We start from the raw sequence: 22,738 nt of genomic DNA on the forward strand, positions 1-22,738 counted from the left end.
AGCCAAGATGATCAAACTGAGGCTGTTGTGCTTCGGTCATATCATGAAAAGGTACAACTCATTAGAAAAGACAATAATGCTAGGAAAGATAGAGGGAAGTAGAAAGAGAGGAAGACCACACGCCAAATGGATAGACCCAATCAGAGATATCACAGGTATAGATTTGCAGGAATTTAGAGAGTAGTGGAAGATAGTGGGGCTCAGAGATGTCTCATCCATAGGGATGCCATGTGTCAAGATTGGCTCAAGGTTGGCAGTTAACAACAAGAACAAACACAATAATTAAAGTTATAGGACACCTTTCCAGCTTTCATTCCAGCAATTCTATACTATAGAGATGAGTAGCTTGTGGGGACACACTCCTCTTAAAGCAAGAAGCTATTACACACCCTAAAAGTAAACCCTAAGAGATTCCGTCTCAACATTAGGAGGAACTTCCTGACAGTAAAGGCTGTTCGACAGTGGAACACACTCCCTCAGAGTGTAGTGGAATCTCCCTCTTTGGAGGTCTTTAAACAGAGACCGGATGGCCATCTGTCCGGGATGCTTTGATTGAGAGTTCCTGCATGGCATGGGCTTGGACTGGATGGCCCTTGGGGTCTCTTCCAACTCTATGATTCTATGAGTGAAACGTGCCTTTCATTTTTGAGTCTGGAGTGGGTAGGTGTGAAGTATTGCCTCAGCTACTGGAAGACTGGGAAAATCCCAAAATATATCTCTCACACAGCACTGGGGGAAGAATACAGATCAATTATGATGCAGACAGCTTCATGTTGTATTCTTGGCTATGTTGTCTGTTTCATCAAACCACACGTCATACAAGATGGCAACTAGTGGATCTCAAGAGCAGCAGCTAAAACTCTCAGTCATGTCACATTAGTATGAAGAGCTGCCAACTCACATGTTAGGAGGCTGGCAACAGAAAGAATTGTATTAAAATGTGTTGTGCTACATGGCTTGGATTTTTATCAAGGTGGTGGAGGATATAAAGACTAAATGAAACTCCACTACTTGCAGAATGGCTTTCATAAGATGTATATAGAGCTAATATGGGCACACACTGAGGGTCAGAGATCATTTTTTTGCTCTAATCATTCTCAAGCTGGAATGCCCCAAACATCTGGGACTTGAGCTCTCAGAACATCCAGACAGCATAACCAATTGTCAAGGATTCTGGGAGCTGAAGTCCAAAGCAGCTGGAGTACCAGAGTTCAGTAACTACTAGTCTAACCATTTTGCTCAGGAACAACCAGAAGTGATGTTTCAAGCAACTTGAAGTCACTTCCAGTCACTATTAGACTTCCCATCCATTTTAGGGTAGGACCCCTCTCCAAACAACAGTGTTTATGGTCACACTTGAGAGGCTACTTTTGACCCTCGAAAGTGTTTAGCGTGTTTTGGTACATCCTTTCCCCATGATCTTGTCACATGTTGCTGAAGAAGCAATTATCATTAGCTCAGAAATTCTGGGACCATGCTCTGGTTATTTTGCTTCCTTTAAAAGCAAATGAAAAACAAATATAAAACTGGGCTGGAATCATATAACAAAGAGCAGACACCAGCAGGAGCCTCCTGAGTACAGCAGGATAATGATGAGCTCAGCTGTTTGCAGCACATTCCTCAGAGACATTCAGATGCCCTTCTGTGATGCAGAGCAAACATCAATGTGCCAAGCAAGGCAGAGGGGCTCAGCATGCAGTGGTTACTTTACTCCCCTCCAACACCTGATGGAGGAGTGATGGCACCACACCCAGTCAGGATTGAGACCAGCGGGAGATGGGCACATGTTGTGAATATGGAAAATATTAAAAGAGATGTGAAATTATTTCCCTTTGGTGCTTCCAAAAAGAGTCACAACAATGTCAGGATGTGATGCTGAGCCCAGTGGGAATTTGTTCTGTCCTTTACTCCTCTCTGTCTCTCGTCTCTAGGATCCTGTTAACAGTTCTGCCATTCCCTCCCATACAGCACTGGGGAAAGGACAGGACGATGATGAACCAAACAGCTTCATATCCTCCAGCATTTCACAGATAAAAATCAGGACACATGTGGCCAAGCAACATCAGAGTTTAGTGAAGATGCAAAAGTTATTCATGAGGAAGAGCGCATAAACTAGGAGAGGCAGCAGCAGATTGCTTTTTCCTGAGCCTACTGGGAAAGGCAAGATTCCTACCCCCTCTCTCTTTTCTACTCCCTGAGTTAACTGAATTTGAACTGAATTTGGAGCAACAGAAGTAAGTTGAGGATGAAGGAATAAAGTGAGAGGAGGAAAGAGAAGGTGGAACATTTTAAAAGTGGCTAAAAATAGGGATTACAGGAGATTAACCAGGAGTGTCCCTGTCAAATTGGGACACTTGTAGGTTTTGATGCTTTCAAATAGTGATGCCCTGGCAGGGACATGGCAAGGAAATATTTTTATGCTACTGTACAGAATTGTACTGGGTGGGAAGCAAATAGCCTGGCTTGGTTTAGAACAGGGGTGAGCAACTGTGGAGGGGGCCTCATTTGCACCCCAGGGAAGCCTGGAAGGCCACACTACTACCACACCTGCTCTTGCCAAAACAACCACCACCACCACAACAACAAAACAAAATGTCCTCAAGGAGACATTCAGAAAACATTCTGTGTACAGTAATTTTGAATAAAATATGTTTGCAAAATTTTAATGTGATTCCTAGGGAGTCCAGTGGTATTCCAAATTTGGTGGAAATATCATTTGTGTCCAAGAAGTCTTTTGGAGGCATTTTGGACCACCTCTGATTTACCACACTTGGCTCACTCCTGGTCTATAGACTCGCAGAGTATTTGGATTTCTGTTTCAGATCTTTGTTTTACAGAACATAAACCACTCCTGTTCAATCTGGAACTGCCACATTGATCAGAGACCAAATTCAGAGCATAGGGGATGTTCTGAGAAATTTTCAAAACCCACCAGCCTGAAAACTGTATTTGGCAAAATGAGTTTCCAGAAGTTCTTTAGGTAGTGACTTCCAGAAGGGAGAAGCTAGATTTTTTTTTAAAAAAATGTCCTGTATTATTTATCCTAAGGAGCCAGCATGGTATAGTATTCTGAGTGTTGGACTATGACTCTGGTGACCAAGGTTTGGATCCCAGCTCAGCCATGGAAACCCACTGGGTGGCCTTGGGAAAGTCACAGTCTCTCAGGTTCAGAGGATGGCAGTAATAAAACTCCTCTGACAAAACTTGCTAAGAAACCCGCCTTAGGGCTGCCATAAGTTGGAAACAACTCAAAGGCATACAGTCGTTTATCCTAAGTACTTTGGACAGCAGTCTATTTTCTTCCCCACAACATCCCTAGACTTGAGAGATAGTGACTAGATCACCATCACCCTCTTAGTTTTATGACAAAGCACATCTCCCTAGTTCTAGAAAATCACAATCACAAGGGAATGAATTGTAGCCCTACAACACTGCTTGACTCCAGTTCTTATCAGCCCCCACCAACATGGCCCAATTATGGGAAATATTCATACACCTTAGATGTATAATTGTCTAGTGCTCAGTTCAAAAAGTAATACAATCATCCTGCTATTTTTGCAGCCTTAGGATCCGTGACTTCACTCTTCATGTGCAGCGAGCCAGGAGGGAACAAAATGGTATGTGTGCGGGGCCACATGCAAGAACGTGCAGCTATTGAAATACATGAGACCCAATATCGCATGTTTTCAGATTCATGAAGGGCGTGTGTTCTGGAACGGATCCCCTGCAAATCTAAAGTGATGACTGTATTTTGAAGATGATAATCTCAGCCAGCAACTACTCAGTCACTTACTATTGTTGCCTTTTTGTGTACAGTCATGGAATGAAAGTACTGTACATCCTTTCTCCCACATTTCAGATGGATCTGTACAAGGTGTTCTCCTAAACATAAATGCCTACATAGGAGAACTTACATGTTTCAATTTTGAAACAGCTACAAACATCTTAGTCTAACCTCTGCTGGTTACCTGTTTCTCTAAAACACCATTTTCTACCCACTGCACTTCTTCAAAATTACAAACAACATATGAATTAAGGTACCACAATGAGAATGTTAAGGCCAAAGAAGGTTCATCAGTTCAGGTATCACTGTAAAAATGTTGCAAAAAGTACAGATGGGTAGGCTTAAACTGTCGTGTGCCATGGGATGAATGAGAGACAGTGGTTGCAATGTACAGTTAGCAGAATTTTTAAAATTTTGTTGCAATGTTCAGTTAGTAGCATAACATTATTATGGTTTTGATCAACCTTCCTATACAGTTAGGGTAGGGAACATGTGTCTAGGACTGATGAGAGTTGCAGTAAAATAATATCTGGAGGAACAGAGGTTTTTTATCCTGTTGCATTAGGCTGAGTAGCCAGAACTATGGCCCAGATACATAGGTAGTGTCTGAGTTATGTGAAATATGCATGGCTCACAGCAACAGGGAATAAAAAACTGCAAGAACAGGCAGAGTATCATAGAATATATATCCCTCTTCACTGTAGCTACATGTTAAGAATAGGGGCCAATTCTCACATTGTCTTTTGATGCAAACAATTTTTCATATGTAGACTTTCCTCGTTGTTTTTGTGTGGTAAAGAGTTCTCCTATAGCATCTAAACAGGTCTTTATGGGGCTGGGAGGAGGGAGTTACTTGGAGTGATGAAGAAGATGATGGGGCATATTGTTAGGTATCAAGACTCTGACTTCAAAATATAAATAGATGGCTTTCTTGAAACCAGTGATCACCAATCTAAAACCTCAGCCAGACGAGGCCACCAGAGGCTGTTAATGGCTTGGAGAATAACCTTCAAAAAATTTATCTCAAGCAGGACACCTGACAGTTCTAGATTTGAGGCTGCTGGAAACCATAACATTCAGAGGTGACACACAGCATGTTTCCAACCATCACCCATCCAGTTACTCCCATCCAGTTTTCACCAGCAAGAAAGGCCAGACACACTGCATAAGAGAATATGCAGGGATGTTTTTGTGTTAGGGAACAAGAACTGGAAAGTTTTTTATAAGTACCCTTTCACATTACATAATTATAGTGCTATGATTCCATTTTATTGGCCATCGTTCCATCCTGTTCAGAGAAGCCTTCCCAGGCATTGCATAATTGTCGCTTACTATCTGATGTTCTTTTGTTGCCTGTTTATCGAACCATTTCCTGTATTGCTATGTATTGTATATGTATTATCCTACTTGAGAGTATGTATTTTCCCTGGATGAAGATTAACCTTCCATTTTGAAGCCAAGCCCTCCCTTCAGTCCATCTGCCTTGGTCCAGGCCTCGGAGGTAGAGAGGAACTGCTGGACCTCTTACCCTTTCCCGTCACCACTCCCTTCTCCTTTTGTGTCATGTCTTTTTAGATTGTAAGCCCGAGGGCAGGGAACCGTCTAACTAAAAAGATTGCATGTACAGCGCTGTGTAAATTTACAGCGCTTCATAAATAAAGGTTAATAATAATAATATGGTATCCTTAGATTCACAGGGCTTCTTGTGTATATATGTGTGTGTGTGTGTGGGGGGGGTAATTACAATTCTCAATCCCATGCAAATTGTAAGTTGGAAATGACTTGGAGGCACACAACAACACTCGGGTGTACTGCTGAAAGAGATCTACGGAAGAAATAGAATTGAAGAGAGACCCAACTTTAATCAAAAGAAGGATGATCTGGCTCATGATTTGAGTCATTTTTTTTTCTTGGCCAAGATATCCAGACTCAGAAATAAGAGAAGACACCAAAATGGTTGCTACAGTGACCAAGCCTTGGCTAAGCTCCAAGAGAACGCATCAGTATGTCGAAGGGTAAAAGCTGGATACTCGCAATGGCTCTGTGCCCAGAATGTACCCTGATAAGACCCTGGGATCATATCAGTTGTACTGAGACAAAGGGAAGCTGTTTCTGGTCCATGCAGAGAAAAGTGATGTAATTAATTCTCCCTGTCTTGAGTTGTGATTTTATTTTAATTGTGTAGGAAGGAAGAGAAAAGAGATGGACACAATCAAAGAGCAGAAAACATTTTGGGAGTATTAGAGACAGAAGCTTCATTTCTTCACTGGACTCTGTCTTAACCTCAACTTTCTTTTTCATATACATCATGGGATTTCTTTTAATGATTTTTGTTTTGTTTTGTTTTCTGATGTTTTGGATATGCTGGGACTTTTCTCTTTTCTGTGACTTAGGTTTTAGACTTAATTACTTTTCCTGGCAGTAATTTAACAATGAATTAGATTTTTCTATGCTGAGCTTTCCCCGCAGACACTTTGCAAAGCTTTGATTAATCTTTGTTATTTCTTTAGGGTGATTCTACTTTTCTCTTATCAGAACATCTTCTTGTCCTGTGTGTGTGCGCGCGTGCGCACATGTGCATTAATTACACTGAACTAGCTTGTTTTCTGGACTTAATTTTTGGCTTGTGGAAATCTGTATTTCTTAAGTCCCCCCTCCCCCCCCCCTCTCTCATTTGCATTTATTTCACTTCCTGGGGAAGTTTAGACTTACATTTCTAAGTCTTTTACTTTTTCATCTAATTACCTCAATTGATTTTCTGTTTGTGCTTTTGTTACTGATTTCCAATGGATCCTACATCTTGGGACTTCAAGTGCCCGTGAGCCTGCCTCCTTTGGCTCATATGGGCAGTGATAATTATTACACCCTTAATCTTTCAACAAAATTTCTACACAGAAGAGAATGCTGTATGTTTTAACTAGGGGAGAAGAGGATGATTAAGAACAAACAACAGGTTTTATAGAAGGATAATTCCAAATCCACATTTGGCCACAGAGACCCACTAGGTGGCCTTGGTCACGTCACATTATCTCAGCCTCAGGGAACCCCCTTCTGAACAAATCTTGCCAAGAAAACCCTGTGACAAGGTCACTCTAGAGTTACAAGAGTTACAAGTCAGAAAGGACTTGAAGGCACACAACAACAACACTATAGTTAGTACTGCATATTGTAAGTCACTTATCCCTATACTGTACTTTAACCCCAGTTGTTCAACACTACACTTTTCATTTATTACAATTTCTTCTACAACTCGAGATTTTCATGATTTCTTCTGAACAGTGCCATTATTCCATAAACCTCATTCCCTGCTCATTTGTTCAGATTTAGCCAAAACTTTCAAATGTATCCCACCAGGAAATAGTTTCTGATCATCTTGGTTACACCCCCTTCCCACTTGGGCAAATATAGAATGTTATTTTCACTTGGTCCAGTCCTCAGTATCTCCATGTATGACTAGCAAATACTCCTTTTTGAAACCTTGGAGAACTGCTACCTGTAAAGAGAATGCCGAGTTACATAGACCAATGGAGTGATCAAATATAAGGCAGTCTCTACAATCAGTGGACAGCAGGGCTTAGTCTGGACATCAGTGTACCTTATGAACAAACATCCTCTAAAACAGGACAATTTAGGCTGCAGTCCTATGCATACTTGTTGTTGCTGTTGTGTGCATAAGAAGTCATTTCCGACTTATGGTGGCCATAAGGGGTTTTCTTGGCAAGATTCAATGTTCAAGCCACTGCACCTCTTTGGCTCTCTATGCAAACCTACCTTGGAGTAAAATCCCACTGAATTCAACGGGTTGTATATATGAGTAGACATAGATGGGATTCTAATTTTCAGAGGAGGACTTTTTTTATTATTAGCAATAGAGTGTGAGCGATAATTGGAAAGAACTGAAAAGGCGAGGGAATATAGTAAGTCATAATGGATATTGTATTTTAAATTTTTGCATTACAGATATTTGTGGCTAAATAAAATACATAACTTAACAAATAACAATAAAATGATTCTATTAAAACTACTGAAGTGATAAGTGTCTGCCAGTTATTCCAGCTTTTTGTATTAAGTGGGCAGAGCTCACACTAAAAGGAGTGAAGGAGGTTCACCTTTCATTGATCAGCTGGCAGGATACTGCATTTGCGATTCCCTTTAATATGCCCCATTGTGGGTTTTTGTGTGTGTTTGACACATGCACCTTCAAGTTGCTTGGCAAATTATGAAGACTCCATGAATTTCACAGAGGTTTTTAAGGCAAGGAATACCCAGAGATGATTTTAGCAATTTCTGCGTCTGACATATAGCCTGGTATTCACTGGCAGTCTACTATCCAAATACTTATCAGGGCTGACCCTGCTTAGATTCCAAGATCAGACAGATCAGGTGCCTTCAGAGTATTTAGGCCCCTTATGCCCCAGTAAGGACTAGAAACTTGATTATTACTTTTTTAAAAAGCAATATGGCCAAAAATTCAGGAAAGAGATCAATTCAGTGAAAATTCAGAGAAGATGGTAGTAACAACTCCACCCCCACCCATTTGTTACAGATTTAGATCTGAGGTTTAGTGCATCTTGGAGATCCAATAAAAGACAGTGAATCCACATGAGATTTAGTCAAGTTATCTTTTTACCAAACCATTTTTGCATCACATATATAATGAAAGAAAGATGAAGATAAGCACTGAGTCTCCTGTTAGTGACCTCATCAGCTTTGTTTGCCATGTTAGCTTTAATTCGATGCCTGTCTTGCTGTGTTGACTAATGTTGCCACAACCATTGTTAATTCCTGGCACTTATCATAGATAAAAGTGTTCTCTCTGACAGAAGTGCATAAACCACTGGGTTGAACAGTCTGGTTAACAAGATACATTTCCCCTCCATGCACACTTTTCCACCCCCACATAGCCTTTTCAAAGGCAGTTACTTTTTGCTGCAGTGAGTCAATATGACAATTCTTGGAAACCTTTCCGCTGCACCCTTTGCCCTTTCATTCCCAGGACATTGCATAGTCCTGAAATATGATCGGCCCTGCTATTCCAGACCCATGGAAGGGGCTGCCAGCTATTTTGCAACAGTTGGGTGCTCTCTGCATTCTGGAAGCTCAGTCACTCCCTGCCACCTGTATACTTGACTAAAGCGAATTTAGTTTCCTAGAAGACAATGACAAGTAACATCTATGTAGGCATGGGCACACTTTCAGATATAATTAGCTTAGCTCTATATTATGTATTACTGTTTGTAAATCTACATATATTCACTTATTTTGCAGGCAGGGAGTGGCAAAGATTTTGCATTTTACCCTCCAGCCTTCCTTCACTATCTTCTCAAAGCTAATTCTGCTAAAAAATTACAGCTAGTAAGAGGACAAGGAGGAAAAGGGGGCAGGTGGGCACAAAAAGCTTTTGTATAAGGAACCTTACTGTTAGAGGCTTTTGTAACTGGGTGTGCCTTTATCATGTGCTGAAATTTATTAGGATAAAGTGAGAAAGCAAGATATCTAGCTATGGTCAAGTCTATACTGACTCTAAAATCCAGGTGGGCTTCAGGTTTTCCAGATTTGCAGTGATCCTGGGCTTGTCTGCACTTTTACAAAGGACACTGAGACAAACTGCAGCAAATTCAGCTTAAGTGGCCAAACGTTCCATCATTTGGAGGGTGCCTCAATTTTAAATGGAAGTGCACAAGCCAGTTTCTTGAAATCATTTTGGCCACACAGCGTGGCTGCTCCGCTTTATTCTCTCTTCCCCCCTCGCCCAACACCAGGCTGGCAAGCATACAAACATAAGCATTTCCGCTCTGGTCCAAGACACTCTTTGTCTCCTATTTTACTATGGCAGGATGCTTTCAGCCATTGCTAAAGCAAAACAGTTTATTGGACGTGTGCAGATAAAAGTATAATTATCTACCAAGCAGATATACTGATATCCAATTATGTGCACAAATGCAACTCCTATTGAAAAACGGCAAATGAGATACTCAAATTTCCTGCCTCTTGAGAATCATCACTTTCAGGTGGGAATGATCACATGATCACTGTTCCCTGTTTGTCCCACCCAAACCGCCACATGTTCCTTCCTCTGTTGTCAATGCAAATCCATCAGTCACACATCCACTCATCCAAATTTTATTAGCAAGTTCAGAGAAAGCTGAAACTCTTTTTCTGGCGTTTAAGACCCTCAGGTGTGTCAAAACCCTGCATCCACTGAAAATAAGACAGAATGTCATTTGCCCAGATTGCCTCTGTTTTTAAAACAGTGTCGACAACCTCCCATGTCATCTTGAGCTCAGTGAAAAAGAATGATGAATATCAATTCAATTAATATAAATAATCATCTAGTTATTTGCCAACTAGTAATTTTCCATTTTGGAGCAAGGTACTGAAACTGGCAATGACTATGTAACTCCAGACATTTTTGGACAGCTTTCACTGTCCAGATCTGTTTAAATCTGGAAAGCTCCTTAGCCATTCTTATATTCACAATATTCCAGGAGGGTGACAGTAGGAGGCTGATCCTGCTAATTCTCCAGAATGCCCTGGAAGATTTCAGTACCCTTTGCTGTGATATTCTTTCTGGGTGTGCAGCTTGGGCACCATGATACAATGGTTTCATACCACATGGACAGACATTTTAAGACTGTGGTTGTGAGAGACAAATGTTCTGCCCCAGGAAACCTGTCCTGAGACAGAGGTGGGGCAGCTTTGCTCCCCCAAATGTTTTGCCTATAACATGCCTCACCCACCCCACAACATAGGCAGTGCTAAGGAGTTGTGCAGTCTAGATACATGTGAAGGACCAAAGATGCTCATTCCTGCTATGTAAAGCTTAGGACTTGAGCATCCAAAAAACTACCATCTTTCATGCAAACTTGGTTGTATGTTGGGAACAACTTTAGAAAGCCTTGTTCAGGTGTCCTTCGAAGGCTTTTTTCAGTTGTTATTGTTGTGTTTGTGTGTGTGCATGCAAACACACATGTGCATTCAGATGGTGACTATGGAAAAAAAATCTTTCCAGTAGTTAAGTACCTTTGGAGCTTTCTCCCTTGAGAGTCATGCTTGGCATAATGTCTTGTCTCTTGTCTAGAATTCAGAGACATAGCCATGTTAGTCTGGAATATCAGTATACAAAGGGGCTGAGAGAAGGAATGAATCTAGACCTACATATGTTCTAGTGGACTGGTTGCTGCTAACCTCGCCCTCCTGCTTTTGGTTTTGTATTGAGATCTGCTGTATTGGTATTGAAATTTGAAAGGTAAGTTATCCTCAGGATCCCAGTTGAACAAGGAAATAAATCTTTGAATGAATAAGTGAGTGGGTGAAATGAATAAACAAGCATCAACTATGAACTGATTCACACATTATATTTTGGCTGTGTTGTCTGTTTCATCAAACCATGTGTCATATAAGATGGCAGCTAGTGGATCTCTGCTTCAAAGCTAAATCTCTCAATTGTCTCACACACCTCAGCTAGAATGAAGAGCTGCCAAATCACGGTAGGATGTTGGCAATGTGAAACTGCTGGGTATTATTGACAGAAATTAAAATGTGTTGTGCTGCATGGTTCAGATACTGACCAAGAGATGAGAAGGGAAGTGGAAGAGACAATGATTATTTGAAACGCCAGTACTCACAGTATGGACTATAGCAGACTTAGTTACTGATCTCTAGATGTTTGGGACAAGTCCCAGAATACCAGACAGTTGGCCTTGTATGCTGGCTGAGGCTGGTGATAGTTGATCCAAAAAAAATGCAGAACACCAGCTTAAGAGAGGCTGAATTAACTAATGATGTAACCAGGTTGGAGAAATTGGTTCTTAAACAAATCTGATGATCAAACAAACCTATAGTCTCCAACCCAGGCATCCGACTAGATGGGAGATTCCAAACAGGAGGCAGAAGCCATCAGATGAAATGGAGTAAAAGTAAGTGGGAAAGCACTTAACTTTCATTTCAGTGTGAGATGTTTGACAGTGGAACACATTCCCTTGGAGTGTGGTGGAGCAACCACTATCTGTCAGGGATGCTTTGATTGTGAGTTCCTGCATGGCAGGGAGTTGGACTGGATGGTCCTTGTGGTTTCTCCCAACTCTATGATTCTATGCTTCATTCCCTGGCATCTCTCCATGAAAAGATTAAGGTTAATTTCAACTGTGAGGAACATTAGACCTAAGTTTTCTGTGGGTTTTTCAGGCTATGTGGCCACCAACCACAGATGCCGGCAAAATGTTAGGAATAAACTCTTCCAGAACCACAGATGCCGGCAAAATGTTAGGAATAAACTCTTCCAGAACCACAGATGCCGGCAAAATGTTAGGAATAAACTCTTCCAGAACATGGCCACATAGCCTGAAAAACCCACAAAAAGCTATGGATACCAGCCATGAAAGCTTTCATCTTCACACTAGACCTAAGGCTGAACACAGTCCTCCTGGAGTCTCAAGAGCATGATGTCCCCTTCCAATGCCATCATTATTTGGCTTTCCAGCTTTACTACAGGTTTTATCCCAGCTACACAGTTATAGCACTATGATTCTATTTTAACAACCATGTCTGTGTCCTATGGAATCCTGGGATCTGTAGTTTGGGGAAGCACAAGAGCTCTCTATCTGGGCATTCTAATTGTCCTTCCCTGAACTGTTAACTCACAGGATTCCATAGGATGGGGCCATGCCTGTTAAAGTGAAATTATAGCACTATTGCTATAAATATGTAGCATAAAAATCCTGGAAAGCGAGTGTGCTTCTCCGAATAAAGAGAAAGCAGTAAGTGCTCTGAACGATAATATGTTTTCGATCCTACCCTTTTGACTATGGCACCACCCACCAATGGATCTTGGCCCCCAAGAACTTCTCTAAAATGTTGGACTTTGTCCTGAAAAAAGGTTTCCTGCCTTTGGAATAGATGATGGGAAAGACCTCTGTCCCAGATCTTCAGGATAGGATACCTGTCACGTTAGATTAGGATTCTGACCTGGTTTAAGGCAGCTTCCTATTTTGAATTGCTGGGGGACACTTTCACCATGAGTTTACATGAAGTAGGTTTGGTCAAATATGTATAAACTCATCATTCCAGGTCCAGTTTGGCCAAGCCTCTGAGACTATTAGAAAAGAAAGCTATATATTTATGTGAAACTACAAGCTATGGCACTTAAAAGTTGTTCGCTGATAAGACACAACAGTTAAAACTTGCTCAAAAGTAGATTAAGATGGTTTAGTGGATGTATGCAAGACATTTCTTCTACAGCATCCTAGATCAAGACTTTACACAGTTCTTTATTAAGAAAAAAAACCAACTGACAAAAAAACAGTTCAATTCTAGTAAAAAAGGAAAACAAATAAAGGAAAAAGAGAAAAGAGGTAATGCAGGAAACTGTAGAATGTGGATACCTGATAAACAATAAATCGATGAATGAAAGACACAAAGAGAGATCTCATCCTCCTGAATAGCCAGCACTTGAATTATGGGGTAATAGGTTGAACGGGGGGGGGGGGGGGGGGGGGGCAGGGACAGTGGTTTAAAGATGTCCACAAGCTGCCTGCCTCCAATTTCAGCTTAATCATGTTCCTCCAAGCTTTGGAAAAGAAGCAGATTAAGCACCCATCACAAAAGGTTTGATGGTTTGGAAATGTTTACCCCTCCAGATGCTGCTGGACTGCAACTCCCAGCAGCCCTAGCCACCACAGCCAAGGGTAAGGGATAATGGGAGTTGCATCCCAACTTCTTGAGGGCCATTAATTCTCTATCCCTGTAATAAGATCACCAAATCTGATGTGGCTAGCTGTGAAGATGACTCCTGGGCAGGATGGTATCTACACCCCTTCACCCTGCCCTTCTCCAGTTTCTCCTCCTTCCTTATGCCCTGTTAACTACATCTGACTCTGAAACAACTGGACTGATTTTTCTCATAGCCATCTCATCCTGTTTTCTCATTTCCATACATCTAGCCATGATTTACACACACATACACACAAATCTTAAAAATTCCACTTTTATTTTGTTCCCTGAGCTTTTCTCCTTGAACTGTTAGAGACTTTTATGTGGAGACAGCAGCTTTAAATGAAAAGATTGTGTTGATATTCACATGGGACACTGAGGACTGTAAAGAAAAAAAATATCCCTATTCTTTTAGCAACATTTGAATATTTTATAAATGCCAATAAAGTATCTGGGAATTCACGTGCACTATCTGCATCCATCACCAATTAAATCTATCTGCAGCTGTACATACATGCAACCAGGCCATCATTTGATGACTGCTGGGTTCTGTGTAAGGCATCACAGATGAATGATAAATCTTTTCAGTGGAGTCACTTCAAGCATTTACAGTTATGTGTCATCAAGGAATGAAAAAGCAACAGGAGAAATGCAAACTGACCCTTCATTCCCAGCAAATCCTCCCTCTAAGCCAGGATTTCATCAAAAAATAAGAAAAGTCTAGCACAACACAACTGTAGTTATCTGCCAAAAGAAGTGTCTTCTTGACCTTCCAGTGACACTGAAAACCAGCCAACTGCAGGTTGCATGGGCTGTTGAGTCAGGATGGCCCTGAAGGTCAGACAGGGCAGAGTCCATCAAAGGTCCAACCAAGAGGCTTTCCACAAGCCAAGGAGCACAGGAAGAAGAAACCAGGGGAGAAGGCCTGCAAGCAAGAGCAACCTGTCAGGACTGTCAAAATCGAGAGAATCTATTTCCTATTAAGTGCTGTTGGATTCCCTCAGTCCCAGTAAGCATGACCAATATTCAGGATTGGCTCAAGACACATTGCTCTGTTTCTTCTAAAGGAGCCCACTGGACTGGCAGTCCAATCTTAATCAACAATAGTGATGGGTAATACCCTCCACCTTATCCAAGTGAGAGTTAGCTAGTTTAGAGGGTTCAAAACAGGTCAAATGGAACACAGAACTCCATTATCAAACAGTCACCAAGTAGGGCATAGTCAGGAGGCTTCAGCCCCTTCCACTTTTACATCATCCATCTCCATGAGTTGCATGAGGCAAATGCCTCACTCTGTCCAGTAATAGGGTGAACCCTACTGATGCTCAGTGGTGCTGAGAGAGGCAGTTCAGCACAGGACAAGTCCACAGATTCGAATCCTGGTTTACACTGACTATTCGACAATGGAACTCCAAATGTCTTTCCCAAATTGGCTTTCACAACGACTGCACTAGAAATGCCCAGGATTTGAACCTAGGGCTTTGTGCTTGAATAACATGCACTAACAGTAAACAATAGGACCTCTTTGGTTCAGAGGCCTGATTGTTTCAGGGAGAATCCATTAAAACAATAGTGACATCCAAATGGGGTTCCAGGTCATGGCTGGAGAATGTGTGACCCTTTAGCTTGTCAGGCTGCAGTTCCCATCTGCCTCTACCCAGCATAGACATTAATGAAGGATAATAGGAGCTGTAGTCCAACAATATCTGGAGAGGTGCATGTTCACTACCACCTCTCTAGCTCAGCCTTTCCCAACTTAGGGTGCTCCAGATGTGATGCACTACAACTTCCTTTTTCAGCATTCAGTGTAGCTACTCCCAGAATTCTGAGAGTTGCAGTTGGAGGTCAGTAGGTTGGGGAAGAGTGCTATAGTTTATTCCCCAGGTACTGTCGTTTCCATTAATCTCCATTACTAGTGATGTTTTGAAGCCTTTGACTACAGTTTCCATAATCCTGGTCCAATGTCTGTGGTGTTTGGGGCTTATGGGAGTTGTATGCCAAGACAGCTGGAGATCCATAGGTCACCCTCCCTTGGGCCCTTTGATTCTTCAAAGATAAAAGCAATGATTTCTTTTGTCTTGTACTAAGGGTGGAGGGTAATTTGCAGGCTTCTCTTGAAAACTCCTTAGCAACCCCTACCTCTGTATAGGAAAAGGCAGAAATAAACGTGACCTCAAACAACTGTTGTTGCCACCTATTTGATTCTTTAGAAGGAAGGTGGTAGACAGGAAAGGTGGAGTAACCTCCCACGGCCAATCTTGGATTGCATTTTGGACACAGTATTCTGTAATAGTTTCACAACTCCCACATAAAAGAAATCACCTTAACCCCAACAGTCAGATGAAGAGGCCAGTGGAGCTTTGAAAGCCTGTGTCATGTTTTTTTTTTTTGCGTATCTTGGTTGGCCCAATAAAGGTACCATGTTTTGTGGATTTCAGATGTCATTGTATTTTATGGGTCTGAAACTCTTTATTTTATTCAGCAAGTTAGTACTGCTGTCCTCCACACATGTTATTGTATGCCGTGATGGGCATGTCCAAGTGAAGTGTCTCCTCAAAAGCATTCCTGCCAGTGAGCCTTACTCCTTGACTGGTTACAAGAACATGTAACCCAGAAGGCAAATGCCCAATCAGATGGATGAAAGAGAAGGGGACTGTGATTTGGAAATATTAATCCTACCCTAAGTTCAGATCACAATGTCCTTAGGGCCACAGAGATGGTGGTTGGTATAGGTAGGAAGAGTCTGTGAGAGAATGCTTCACCAACTATCCTAGAGCTCTGCTGTTTCAGAGAGCCATCTATAATAGCTACTGGGCTGAGTTAGCCTTCATTCTTTCCCACAACGCACTCCTCCAAATTGTAGCTCTTATACTCTTGTAACCTATAGATCAGTCCATTTTATATTCCAAACACAATTCCACAACCATTAACATCTAGTACTAACAGGGCACTAGAAGCTATATATCCCCCAGTCTGGTGTCTTTCCCCTACACATAGGATTGCAACCTGTGGTTTCCCTATATATGGTGTCATCTGTGTGTGCTTTGGATCACAACTCTCAACAGTCCATCTAAAGTTGCTGGACTACAATGTGAAATGTCCAAACTAGATTTCTGTGGTAGAGGAGCTGTTGTAAAGGATGCAGACGAAGCAGGGGGCAGGGTTGCCATCTTACCAGTAGCAAAATCATGGCTTGTGCATGAGTATTTAAAGGCAGCTTCAACATCTGCAGGCTCCCGCAACTGGATGGTTTTCATGGCACAGAAACAAACAGAATTGCATCCAATATTTTTAGAGCATGTTGCCATGAAAGGCATATAACCAAAGGGTCAATTAAAAAAGAAGTGGTGCCTATTAGTGAGACTCAACAGGGATCCCGAACACTTTTAATAACAATGCATCAAAGGAAATTTCAGTGCTAAAGTTAAAGTCACAAGTTTCCAGTTCTCTGGCACACACTCCTGATCACTCCTGTTTAAAAACCTCTGCTCAGGCTTCCCATGACACATTGTTCCCCGCACCCCAGCAAATCTCTACATACCCCAGCTCTACTCGGCTATTCCTCACAGCTGCATTCAAACAGCATGCACTTACTTTCCCCTCTGCCAGTCCCCTCCTCCCAATTTTTTTAACAATGGGACACCAGCCACCAGACCTCCCACAACAGCAAAGCCACCCAGAGAGGTCACTAAGGGCACATCCAGCCTGATTTCAAAGGCCAGAAAGCCCCTGGATTTTGTTCCTGTCCTTCCTTTCCGATTTTATTTTGGAGATCTGTACACATCTTGTTGATCCCAGAATATTTTCTGCCAGCTCCCAGTGTGGCCAGAGACCTTGCAAACCAGCTCCCCAGGTTGGTTGGTCTGAACCCCCTGTAGAATCAGAAAGAAACAGGAACAACATCTGAGACTTTTCAAACCCTCTGGATGCACCCTAAGTCGCCACTGAGCAGAGGCTGCCATCAATTCAGCCCTGCCTGTGGACAAACCACCCCAACAAAGTGAAGTCGGAGGCTTTCGTGGCCGGCATCCATAGTTTTTTGTGGGTTTTTCAGGCTATGTGGGCATGCTCTACAAGAGTTTATTCCTGATGTTTCGGCAGCATCTATGGCTGGCATCTTCAGAGAATGCCACTCTGAAGATGCCAGGAACAGATGCAGACGAAACGTCAGGAATAAACTCTTCCAGAACATGGCCAGATAGCCTGAAAAACATACCCCAATGAACCTTGGCAACACCCCCAATTCCCTCCAGCCCCCAAAACGGTGTTTCAGTACCAGAACCACCAGGATTCCAAAAAATGAAAGCCTCAGAAACCTTACAGCAGCTCCAAAGTAGCTCTTTCCAACATCCTGCAAGGTTATTCTCTCTCTCTCTCTCTCTGTCCAGTGCTCCGGTTTTTCTGTCGGATGGGAAGGAGCCCTCAAATGGCACACATGCTGGGCATCATACCCTCATGGTGCCACCCAACGTAGAACACACCACCTGGCAAAGCTCCGTTTGAAATGCCTCCATCAAAATGCCCATTTCTCTGATGAATGATTTGGGTCAGTTGGAAGAGTGGAGGCAAAAAGGCAGAGGAGTGCCAGCCTGAACCCAATCTGTTCCCATTCATCACCTCCATGCCCATCCCTTTCTCTCCCTGCAAAGCATGGGCAAGCCGGCAAGGAGAGGGCACCACTGTTTCCAAAAGCAAAGGCGTTTCAGAGGTCACTCATGTTGAGGATAGGGAAAGCCCATGTACACCAACAAATACTACTACTATCACTACTTCTTATTATTATTATTATTATACTTTTTATTCCTTCCCCACCTCTCTTCCAAGGCTCGAGGCAGGGTCCAGCACATGAAAAACAGTGCTCAAGAGGGAGAGCATTCCTTCTGGAGGGAACGTTGGAGTGGAGGACCAAAAAAGGAGGACCTCTGGTGCCCTTGCCTCAGGGAGGCCATGCAAGGGTGCCTCTGGGCATACGCAGAGGAACTCCTCCTTTCCCTTAGGGGCGCCTCGCGGAGCAGAAACAAGGTGGCGAGGCATTAAAAAAGGCTCAAAGAAGTGGGGGGTTTCCCAGGAGGTCCTCCATTTCCCGGACCTGTCCTCTATACCAGCCTCCCACCTCTCTTTGGAAGCCTGGGTTGGCATTTCTAGGGAGTGTCGCCAGCTTTTCTTCCCGGGGGGGGGGGGGGTCATGTCCCAAGGAATTGGGGACACCGACTCTGTGGTAATCATTGTAGTGTGATTCAATTCTCTTCTAATGGATGTTTTTAACTGGAGGGTGTGTGTGCGTGTGTTTGTAATGTTGTGAAAGAAAAAGTCCCAGCCTTGGGAGCAGGGCAGGATATAAACAAGTATAATAATAATGATGATGATGATGATGTCCTCCCTTTCTTCCTTGACGGGAAGGAGGGAGTGGAAGAGGAGCCCTGTCCAGCCTGGACAATACCCCCCTCCTCTTTTAATATCTCTCTAGCCCTCCCTCCCAGCCCCCTTTGGAAGAAGGACCCAGCCACCCACCTGCTCGGCTGCCTCTGGGTCCAGGTGAGGCTCCAGCAGCGGGACGGTGAACTGGATCTTGCGGGGGCTGTTGGGCTCCATTCCTCCTCCTCCTCCAGAGACACAGAGAGAGCTACTTAAGAAGCTCTGCTCTGCAAGCGCTGCTCAATCTCTTCTGCGCGCGCGCCTCCGAACCCAAGCGCGCGCTCCTGCCTCCTTTCCCTCTCCCCCTCCCTCCACTGCTGAGGGGCATTCCCATTGGCTGCTGCTGCTGCGCCAGCTCTTCTTCCCACGCCCCTCCCACACCTCCCAGGTAGGCGCGTGCACGCCTACACACAGCCGGGCGCGCGCACAGCAAGGGTCCCTTTAACACAGACCTGGACAACTTAGCAGTAGGGTAATAGAGGAGGGGGGGACCAAAATTAAAAATAGGTTAACTACTTTGTGTGTGTCTGTGTGCTATTATTCTATTGTTATATTATTGTATTATTATTATTATATTATTGTATTATTGTAATTTGGGGTGTATATTTTTGTATTTTTATGTTGCCTTATCCGCCTTGATTCTGCAAGGAAAAGGCGAAATATCAATAAATCTTATTATTATTATTATTATTATTATTATTGTCTTTGGGCCACGGATAGGTTTTAATTAATTATTATTTAATTATTAATTATTATTAATATCAACAATCATAATATAATTGATTTATATGCAGCCTTTTCCCGAAGGAGTCAAGGCGGATTACAATAAAATACCTACTACAGTCTCACAAAGCTACCCTTCCTCCCCCCCCCCCACAGTTCCATAACATTGTACCAAGGCAGTGGTGTCAAACTGGGTTAAATCTGCAGAGCGGATGTGGTCAGTTCTTTCCCTCCAGACTAAGGGCCAAAACGCACACTTGCAGAAATGAATCCATTCTGAGACCGCTTTAATTGCTAGGGAAATTCTGAGAACTGTAGTTTTGTGAGAGGTTTAGTCTTCTCTGTCAATCTGGGTTGTTTCTGCACTGCAGATGCAACCTAAGAAGCATGAATTTACATTCTGGGGGCTGCAAACCAGTAGAGGTTTGACACCACTTTAACTGCCATGGTTCAATGCAATGAAATTCTGGGAATTGTTGTTTGTTGTGGGGAACAACTACAGACCAGTATGCTTTCGTTATGAACACAACATCAGTTAAAATGTTCATCCATTTCAAAGGACCAACAGATTGAAAAAAAAATCTACATTTAAAAGTAGTTATTTTAAATTTTGTTCTTGTTGTTAACTGCCCTGGAGTCAATCTCGACCCATGGCGACCCTGTGGATGAGACATCGGCAAGACTTCCTGTCCTCCACTGTCCTGCTTAGTTCCTGCAAATGCATACCCATGACCTCCTTAATGGAGTCCATCCATCTAGCATGTGGCCTTCCTCTCTTTCTACTTCCCTCCACCTTTCCCAGGGTTATTGGGGTTTTTTTCAGTGATTCATCCCTTCTCATGATGTGTTCGAAGTATGGCAGCCTCAGTTATGATATCTTGGCTTCCAGGGAGATTTCTGGCTTGTTCTGCTCTAGGACTCATTTGTTTGTCTTTTTGGCTGTCTTTTTGGTATTCTCTTCTCCAGCACCACATCTCAAATGAATTGATTTTCTTCCTATCCTCTTCCTCAACTGCCCAGTTCAATTTTAAAAACCATCTGGATAGGCCTGCTGGAAAAGACTGGTTTTTTAATGGTGTCTTAAATTTGGATAGTGTATTCAGCTAGTAAATCTCTTCCGGCAGGTCATTCCACAGTCTAGGGGCGGCTGAAGAGAAAGTCTTCTGGTTGACAGTTGCCAACCTAGTCTTGTCTGACTGGAGTAAGTGTCCTTCAGAGTGTATGGGGCAGACTGTATGTGAGGAGGTAATCTTGTAGGCAACCTGGACCCAAACCTTATTGGGATGACAGGAATAAGCGCATAGGAGAAAGGGCAGGCGTGTCAACTTCACTCTTCTTCCCCCTCCTTCTCTTTCTCATCCAGGGATTGTCACTATTATTGTCTACTTGCAGTTGTTGTTGTTGTTGTTGTTGTTGTTGTTGTGTGCTTTCCAGTCATTCCCAACTTGGGGCAACCTTAAAGCGAAACCATCTCAGGATTTTCTGGGGTTGAGAGGATGTGACTCATCCAAGGTCCCCCACAGTGTGGTTGTCATGGCCAGGGTGATCAGATGTCCTCACCACAAAAGAGGGCAAGGCACCACACAGGGGAGGCCATTCAAGAAAAATGGAGGGCATGGTCAAATAAAAACTAAAAACACTCCTATAAATGTAAGTTCGTGCATCATAATCATATTCAAAATGGAGGACATTTTGAAATTCCTCCTGGACTGAAGGTTGAAAGGTAGGACATGTCCTTGAAAAGGAGAATGCCTGGTCACCCTGGCCATGGCCAAATGAGGTTTCAAGCCCTGGTCTATAGAGTCGAAGTCCAATGCTCACACCACTACACCACGCTGGCTTTCAGTATTTGGAGCTAAGCTAGCCTAAATGTCTTCAGGGCACTGTATCTGATCTTGGGAGTTAAACAGGGTCAGCCTGGGTTAGGATCTGGAGGGGAGGCCACCAAGAATACCAGGTGCTGTAGACTATATTTCTGAGGAAAGCTCAAAGTCAGAAAGGACTTGAAGGCACACAACAACAGAAAAACTGGCAAAACCACCTCTCAGTATTACTTGTTTAAGAAACTCCTGTGAAATTCATCAGTTGTCATACGCTGACAGCCCAATTCACACACACAACGTTGTGATATGGGGGTGTTTTGTTGTTGCTGCTGTTATAAGTGTCTTCCAAAGAATAACCATCTACTTGGGAGGAAATCCCCATTCAGATAAATAAATAGACATTTATGAGATTTCACAGCATACCAGGTATTCTGAGTCCAGGAGTTCGTTTGTTTTTAGTGATATTAAATACAAGCATGGAACTGTTTAGTTTTACTCTCTGATATATAAAGGTTACCAAGCCTTTCCCCTCCTGAGATAACCGAATTCACTGGGCCACACCTCTTTGACCCAGCAAATAGGGAAATGCCACCCCTTGCCCTGCCAAAAAACTTGACAGGATCCACCCTCCTGCCAAGCAAAACTGGCCTTCCTCAGCTGTTTTCACAGACCAGTGACTTCAAGATAAGTTTACAACCATGGCAGAATGCAGCAAGCATTTTTTAAAATATGCATCTAGGAACTGGAGCAAGAACCACTGGAAACAAGAGAGCTGGACAAGCATATCCCGGATAGATAAGGAGATTCAGCAGTAGGCTCAGCTTCTGTGAAAGGTACACAGAGCAGAGAGATGGGGGAGGAACCATGGGATAGATGCCAAGCCTGCTGCAGAGTAACACCTTTTTATAGGATAGTAGGAACAGGTGGTGGTGGTGGTGGTGGGAATATATATTACATAGATGCAATCATAACTTTAAAAAAAATGGCACAGCTCCCATCATCCTAAGACACCACAGTCCATGGTGAAGGACTTCGGGAGCTTCAGTCCAGCAACAACATCTAGAAGGCCCCAATGCTTCCATAAAGGCCCCAATGCTGCCATAAAGCCTCCTCCCCAACATGGCACTCTGTTGAACTAACATGTCCATCATTCCCAGCTAGTATGCTTGTGACCCTCCAGATGTTACACTGCAGTTGCCATGATCCGTCATGACTGCCTCTGCTGGATGTTGAAATCCAGAAACAGCTGGAAGGACCAATACTTTCCACCCTTGAGGTTGAG

At 42.9% G+C, this 22,738-nt stretch overlaps 1 protein-coding gene and 1 long non-coding RNA gene across 2 annotated transcripts in view; both read right to left on the reverse strand.

The window, feature by feature from the left end:
- The window catches only part of PPP1R1A (protein phosphatase 1 regulatory inhibitor subunit 1A), a 107,042-nt gene extending 87,849 nt beyond the window's left edge, over positions 1-19,193 (reverse strand). The window contains exon 1 of the mRNA XM_042449760.1: positions 19,007-19,193. Coding sequence (XP_042305694.1) covers positions 19,007-19,087 — 81 coding nt within the window. The 5' untranslated portion in view covers positions 19,088-19,193. The remainder of the gene's footprint in view (positions 1-19,006) is intronic.
- LOC121921539 lies at positions 13,756-17,568 on the reverse strand. The gene is made up of 2 exons (XR_006101965.1): positions 17,090-17,568; positions 13,756-14,420 (listed from the first exon to the last, which is right to left on the reverse strand). It is a non-coding gene; the product is annotated as an uncharacterized LOC121921539 (long non-coding RNA).
- Positions 19,194-22,738: the final 3,545 nt, after the last annotated feature.

Source organism: Sceloporus undulatus, chromosome 2 (genome assembly GCF_019175285.1).
Source record: "Sceloporus undulatus isolate JIND9_A2432 ecotype Alabama chromosome 2, SceUnd_v1.1, whole genome shotgun sequence".
In the NCBI taxonomy this organism is placed as follows: domain Eukaryota; kingdom Metazoa; phylum Chordata; class Lepidosauria; order Squamata; family Phrynosomatidae; genus Sceloporus; species Sceloporus undulatus.